Source organism: Prionailurus bengalensis, chromosome D4, assembly GCF_016509475.1.
Source record: "Prionailurus bengalensis isolate Pbe53 chromosome D4, Fcat_Pben_1.1_paternal_pri, whole genome shotgun sequence".
In the NCBI taxonomy this organism is placed as follows: domain Eukaryota; kingdom Metazoa; phylum Chordata; class Mammalia; order Carnivora; family Felidae; genus Prionailurus; species Prionailurus bengalensis.
The window spans coordinates 92,520,011-92,527,148 of NC_057359.1; the positions used below are offsets into that span (position 1 = coordinate 92,520,011).

General features: G+C 61.7%; 1 protein-coding gene across 1 annotated transcript; it reads right to left on the reverse strand.

The window, feature by feature from the left end:
• Positions 1-4,896: 4,896 nt before the first annotated feature.
• On the reverse strand, positions 4,897-6,709 carry LOC122474326 (translation initiation factor IF-2-like). The gene is made up of 3 exons (XM_043565199.1): positions 6,379-6,709; positions 5,712-5,961; positions 4,897-5,407 (listed from the first exon to the last, which is right to left on the reverse strand). Exons 1-3 carry the CDS (start codon positions 6,514-6,516, stop codon positions 4,959-4,961), a joined length of 837 nt encoding a protein of 278 aa, XP_043421134.1. The 5' UTR covers positions 6,517-6,709; the 3' UTR covers positions 4,897-4,958.
• Between the last annotated feature and the right edge of the window lie 429 nt (positions 6,710-7,138).

Genomic DNA, 7,138 nt, shown 5'->3' on the forward strand with positions numbered 1-7,138 from the left:
TAGGGGTCGGCACACACCAGGGTCTGGGCTGAGCAGGAGGCCATGACCTCAAGGAGACTCCACTCGGCCCTCTCCTGGCTCCTGCCCAGTCTCACCTGTCCTCCCTGAGGGGCTCCAGGGCCCGGATCCAGGCCCCTGATGGCTGCTTGGGCTCCAGCCGGGAAAGATGTAGAGCCTGTGGAGCAGCTGGACCTCTTGGGGCTGGAGGGAGGACTGGCCACCGACGGGGCCTCGGCTGGGGAGGATACGTGCCTCTTGGGGTGAGGAAGAGGCCGGGACCTGGTCCCGGGGGTCATGGCTCATGTATACAAAGGGCTGAAATCACTGAGTGCCCGGGGGATGGCCAGTTACAATGGCCCCCTGACACTTGGTCATCCTGGAGGTGGCCCCCAGCCTGTCCAGGCAGCTTGCCACCCTCTGACTCCTCACAGGGCTGCAGCCAGGCACAGGCTGGAACCGTGTCCAAGGTCCTGCCAGGAAGACAAGGCGGAAGGAGGAAAGGAGAAGGGCAAGGGGCGGACCGACTTCTCCCTGCCCTGAGTCGGCCTCCACTGATGCCTTGAGGAGCTCTGGCCCAGCCATGCCCCAGGGTCCATGCACCTGGACCCCGGGGTGGAGTCTGCGGTCCAGGTCTCCTGGGTGGGATGGGTGTAGTCACTGGCCATCGTGTCCCCAGATGTCCAACTCACCTTGCCTCGCACCCTGAGGCCTGCCTGGCAGGGGGGGGAATGGTTCTGAGGCTCAGGAGAGGTTTGGTTCCCAGAGCAGTTGGCAGAGGTGGGAACGTGGGTGACCAGCCAGGTGGGTAGTGGTTGGATTCATGCACATCACCGGACCGTCTGGATCATCTACAGGTGCTGGGTGCAGGTCCCTGGGCACACCTGGCCACCCCACGACCCAGCCGGCCCTGGGGAGGGAGGCCTGGGTACCCGGGGCACCTCCCCTCCACCTACCCCTGGGGTGAGCCTGGGCCGTGGCCACACTGATGCACTTCCCCGTCTGACCCCCAGGGACAGAGGGACCCTGAGGAGAGGCAAGGACTGGCCCAGGACAAGTGAGGTGTGCAGGGTCCAAGGAGCAGGGCTGGTCTCCAGTCCTAGGCCAGCCTCTACCCCCCATAGGGGTTCCCCTGGGAATGAGAGCCCCTGAGATGCTCGGGGGTCCCTATCCACCCCGTCCCTGTGAGGCTGTGACCTCTGGGCATCTCCAGAAAGGCGCGTGTACACACACACAAACATACACACACACACACACACACACACACACACACACACGTTCTGACTGTCCAACTGGAGATCAGAGGGGAGTCCATACTGGGAGGGGGTGGGTAATAGGGGGAAAGAAGAGAAAGGCTGGAGGCAGTGGGGCCATGGGGCAGGGACATCAGGATTCTTGGCAATAGCCCGGGACCCACCACATAGGGAGGGGATATGTGCCAGCTGAGGGTCAGGGGGTCCCCAAGGTGTCCAGGAGGAATGGCAAGAACTAGGGAAGACAGGGTCTGGGGTCCTGTGTCCACCACGCTGGGCCCCTGGAGCTCGGAAGTGTGGACGGGGCTACAGCACAGAAGGACTCAGCTTCCTCCTCCTAAACTGGGCTGTGTAGACAGTGTCCCAAGTGTCCCACAGGCTCATAGATGACTCTGTGTCCTGGGATCTTCATCCCTGGCCCTCTGTTCTCCCCTCCTGGGAAAATGCTTCCTACCCCCTCAAGGTCCTTATGAGCAGAGCGCAGCCTGGAAGCTTGGAGGACCGAGGACCTGGGTGGGCAGCACGTGGCCCAGCATGGACCCTGGTGTGGACACCGAGGTCAAGACCCTCCTTGTCGGAGCCCCGGGGCCTCATTAGGAAGTGCTTCCAGAGGTAGTGCTCTGGCTGGGGTGAGGAAACCTTAAGAATGAATTGGGCACCGGGACGGGAGAGGACGGGGGACAAGGGAGGCTTCTGAAGTCCTCACATCGCCCCTGGAGCCCGCAGGTCCTGCCCCTGTGCCCCCCTAGGGCCAGGGAGGGCTGCTGCCTTGACTACACCCAAACAAAGGTGTGTGTTTTGTTTTCTGGTTTCCCTGCCTGGGACTGTCATGCCGGGGATGACCACCAGGGGGCAGGCTGTGTCCACGGTGCTCAGTGAAGCCTCTGGAGAGGGAAGGGACCCTCAGGGGTCAAGCTGGGCGTCCCCTGCCCCCAACCCAACATGTACCTCTTACTATTAGTCTGCATGTGCACAGCATGAGCTGCTCAGAGGCAGGTAGGGACTCTGAGATCCTCTCTGAACGCATTCAGCTCCTGTGCCTCTCACCCTGAGCAGGGGATGTGTTGGGCCTGGGGGCTGGAGTCAAAGGTCCCGCGAGGTCCCTGCCCTCCAGGAGCTCACAGCCCAGAGGGGGAGGTGGGTCAAAGCACAAGAGTGAATCCGTGTGAAAGGAAAGACCAACACTGTCGGGAAATGAAGCAGGGTGAAGGAGGGTGGCCAGGGGCCCATGGGTGGGGGAGGGTCTCACAGGCCTCCAGGGTGGCCCTGATGCTGGGACCCAGAAGGACAAGAGGAGCCAGTCCCGCACACGTCTGCAAGCAGTGTGCTGCGGGGACGAGCAAAGCTGCAGAGACTCGGAGGCACAGAGGGTTTGTCCAGAGAGGAGCTGAGGAGGGGCCAGTGTGGCTAGAGAGAGCTCGGGAGGGAGGAGGGCGGGCCCGGGCCCCAGCCTGGAGGACGGACTGTTGTCTGTGCCGGGGGACACATTCACCTTACTTGGACCACCTCACACTTTCTGTGCCAGTCTCCAGGCTCGGCTCAGCTGGGAGCCTCAGCCCCACCGTCACCCAGGAGGCCAGGGCTGCAGCCTCAGCTGAGGCTCGACTGGGGCAGGGTCCGCCTCCACACTGCGACTGGGCACATGCTCTTGGCAGGATTCGGCTGGGACTGGGGGGTCTCAGGACTTCTGTGTCTCAGCCCGGAGCCTCTGCAGGTTCTTGGCACTGGGCCTCCTGGGGCAGCTCATGTTATCTGCTCTTGCTTCGTCAGAGAGAGACACACACACAGACACAAACACTGACACAGAGACAGAGAATGGACCCGGGAGAAAAGGAACCCGGAGACACCACAGGCTTTCATGAACCACCTTGGAAGCGACACCCATCGTTATATTCTCTCCCTCAGAACCGGTCACACGGGCCTTCCACCGGGGAGGGGAGGGGATGTCACGAGGATACAAGAGGCTGTGTCAGTAAAGAGGGCACGTGTCAGAGACAGAGACCCCTGTGCGTGCTGTGATGCCACAGTGTGACGCCAGCCAGGACAGGGCTGGTCCTCCTGTGGCCCAAACAGAAACCGGGAGATGCAGAAGGCCGGATGGTCACACCACAGAGGGGAGAGCATCCCTTACGACCCAGGGCCAGAAAGGTTCACAGGCCTCTGGGCCAAATTTTGCACCAAAGCCAGTGCTTTCTCCGGGATGGAGACCAGACCCGTCCCAGTACAAGGGAGGCGGCCCCCATGGGAGCAGGCGTCAGAGATGCGGGGCATCCGGGGGTGGGAATCGGGCAAGTGAAACCCGAGGGAGGCAGCGGTGGTCACTTCAGACGGGCAGGTTTCTGGTCTGAGGACCGGCCGTCCAGGTGACAAGGTGAGGAAGCACAGTCCCCAGAGACAGCTGTGACGGGCTCCCATCTCCAGGGAGAGTCCTCAGGCAGAGAGGGGGGTCCGGGGGCTCCAGAGGGACGCGGCCAGCCTGCCGGGAACCAGCCCCTCCGGCTGCAGGTGCACCCAGGTGCCAGAGGGGACCTGAACGGGACAGCGGTGCGTGGCCGGCCTCGCTTTCCCCAACCAAGGCCAACGTCCTCTGCAGCCCTTGCCACTCCGCCCCTCGTCTCAAAGCAAAGTGGTCTCTTCACTCAGGTTCCCTGGTGCCCGTTCAGGACAAGGATGCCTCCCGGGAAGAAAGAGGAGAGCCGGCGGGGCTCACCCAGCCCGGGGGCCCTGGCAGAGAAGCCGGCACTCGGCCTGTGGGCCACGGCCCTCTCCTGCCCCCACCAGCACCGTCTGCCCTCTGACCCCTGACCCCCACCTCCCAGGAGACGAAATCCAGCCCGAGGACAGCCTCGGGGCCGGCCTGGGAAGAGCTGGGTGGAAGGACAGTTGAGGGAAGACACAAGGGGTGTTCTCGACTCCCAAATCGGATGAACGAAGCCTGGGAGGCGAGAGGAAGATGGGAGGAAATGCAGGGAGTGCATTTGCACGTCTTCCTAACAGGAGAGGTGGGTGGGTGACCCAGGGACTCGGGCAGAGGCCTGACAACTTCAAGGGAGCCGGGAGGAGGATCCGAGAGAACCAGAGCAAACCCACAAAAGCACAGGGGCGGCGGGAGGTGCCGGAGACATACGTGTGCGGGTCCTCCAGGGCCCCCACCCTTCGCTCTATGTGTGTGCATGTGTGTGTGTGCGTGTGTGTGTGATTGTTAAAAACCTTGGTGAATATGGCTTACGTGTCTTCTTAGGGTGAGGAGGGCCATGGGGACGGCGCTCCCCCTTGCTGGCTGTGGGTGAGAGGGACTGTCTTTTCCCAACTTACCTTTAATCCATTGTGATTTCAATATCAAATGAGAAAAAGTCTATTTCAAACAACCACAAACTACAAAAATGAATCTGTCCAATCTTAGAAAGTCAGTGCAGACCCAAAGGTATCTCTGGCGAGATTCCACTTGAAGGAAACCTCCAGACTAGGTAACGGAACACGGAAAGCAGACTGGGGGTTCCAAGGGGCTGGTGGGGGCACGAATGGGGAGTGAGGGCTCCGGGTACACGGTGACCCTTGGGGATCGAGATATTCTGCAGCAAAATTCTGTGGCGAGGTTCACAGCGTTGTGAGCGTACCCAGTGCTCAGGAATTGCACAACGTAAAATAAATAAAACATTTTATTGAAGATTAATATAGATTATAACTAATGAACAAATAACATAACAGCTAAAAAATAGAAGAGAAAAAGGATAAGGGAGAAGAGGAAGAGACATTTTGGTGGGGGGTCGGGTCAGGGATTGGAGAATGCATTTGAAATAAAATATAATAAACAAAAATGAAATAAGATAAAAAAAGCACCCTGTATAGGTCTTCAACCCCTTGATTTTTGGCCGACATCCATGTGGGATCAAGGGCAGTGGCAGGGGCGGGGAGAAGGGCGATGGCAGGAGCAGTGTTGGGAGCAAAAGCGGGAAGAGTGGAACCAGCAGAAGCAGGACCCAGCTGACTCTGCTCAGGTGCCCGCTGTCCCCGCACAGGTCCCAGGTCACCTGCTGGCTCCCGGGCCCCTGCAGGAGTCGCTCCAGATACCTCGCCTGCCTGCAGATACGCCGAGGCCCCTGATGCCTTTGGGCCGGGCTCTGGAGCCGACCCGGCTTTTGCTCCTGCACCGGACTCTTGAGAAGAAAACAGAGCGATGGTTGCAGCGGCTCCGAGGCCTCAGGGTGAGAGGAGGGAAGGTCCCCCACCCCACCCAGCGCCGGCCTCTCCAGGGGCCCTTGCAGAGACACAACTCACCCCGGAGCCTCCCCGAGAAGCCGCGGCCAGAATCCCACACGAGGACCTCTGCACCCTGCAGTCCGCAGCCCGGGGCTCTCAGTCCGCTCCTGGCCCCACACCAGCCCGCGGGGGCTCCTCCCAGGGTGGCCCAGCACCACCCGGGCCCCGTGCACCCCCATCGCCCACCCCCAGCCTTCTCACCCTCGGGCTCTGACTCCGGGGACTCCAAGTACTGGTCCCAGGACCGGTGAACGAAGACCTTACGGCGGGGCCGGGGCGCTGGAGGAGGCCTTCCCAGGCCAACTCCAGGCTCTGCTTCCCAAAACCTCCCTGCAGCCACTCTCTCCACGGGTCCAGGGTGGCCCTCCTGGGCGACGGGGCACACGCACAACTCTGTAGGGCGGGCGAATCCAGATTCCGCCAATCGTTTCCCGATTTCATCGGTTGATTTCTGTAAAGACAGTGACCCGCGGACGGCCCGGAGACATCACAGCCCCGCCCGGCCACCTCAGTGTCCTTCCGCCCTCTCCCCCTGCAGCTCTCAGATCGGACACAGACCTGAGTGTGCACAGCCCTGGGCCTGTGACACAGTGACATCCACCTACAGGGCTCAGGATGAACGTTGGGGACAAGAGGGCCACCCCAGCACACCCTGTCCCTCCTAGCCAGCCCTGACCTGGGGTGTGAGCATGACCCACCCACCAGGCATCTGACCCCTTCATCAGCCTGCTCCTGCTCAGGTGGGCCCTCCACACACGACCCCTCCTTACACACACACACACACACACACGGGAGGGACGTGGGGCCACACAGGTCAGATCAGAGCGGTGTCGGGCTGGACTGGATGTCTCTGGGTCTCCTGTGTTACCTTTGGGTCCCTGCGAGCTAGAGACCTGAGGCGTCCTGTGCACGACCTGACGCACTGTCTCCAGGGTCGGGAAGCGTCGCGGCCACGGGATCCCCCGAGCCGGCAGCCGCAGGACACGGGCACACAACAGGAGAACATGTTCGTCAGGCGAAGGTATCCCAACGAATGAGCCCAGTCGGGCGCTGTCTCCAGAATGTGGGTGCCTGGTGACCCGGGTTCTGAGTTCTGTTGGGCTCTGTTACCAGGGAGGTGAGGTCACTTCCTGGGGTCCCCTTACCCGGCTTCCTGCTCCTACAAGAGCCCCTCCCAGGCTGCAAAGGGGCTCCCCTCCACCCCCATGCCCTGTCCCTACAGTGACACCAACACAGCCCAGACACGTCCCCGCGAGGCCTGGTGCAGCCGGGGCCGCGGCTTTGGGGCCACAGAGCTGGGTTCAGACCTGGGTTTTCCCCCTGACCAGTGCTGGGACCCTGCATTGTGCCTCCCGGGGCCCCCGGTCACCCGTCTGCACAGTGGGGTCCTTGTGGCATCTACTCGTAGGGGTGCCATCAGGGAGCCACCTGTAGACACGTCCCGTGCTTGCTATCCCATGAGGCTCGTGGGCACACGTGATCGTGGAAGGATGAGGAAGGGGTGGGCCTGGCACGGAACACACTCACGCGGGCCTGGGTCTTCTCTGGGTCCAGGTATAGCCACCCCTCCTGCCTGGGTCCCAGGCCCGGGGGAAGATGGAGGTGAACTCGTTCACAGCCTGTGCCCT

Bases quoted from the DNA above. Each gene is read 5' to 3' on its own strand.
- LOC122474326 (XM_043565199.1), bottom strand. From the start codon at position 6,516: ATGTTCTCCTGTTGTGTGCCCGTGTCCTGCGGCTGCCGGCTCGGGGGA. The intron at 5,962-6,378 runs GTAACACAGGAG...CTGTCTTTACAG, and splicing joins TAGCTCGCAGGGACCCAAAG to AAATCAACCGATGAAATCGG. The intron at 5,408-5,711 runs GTGAGAAGGCTG...TTTCTTCTCAAG, and splicing joins CCCGGAGTCAGAGCCCGAGG to AGTCCGGTGCAGGAGCAAAA.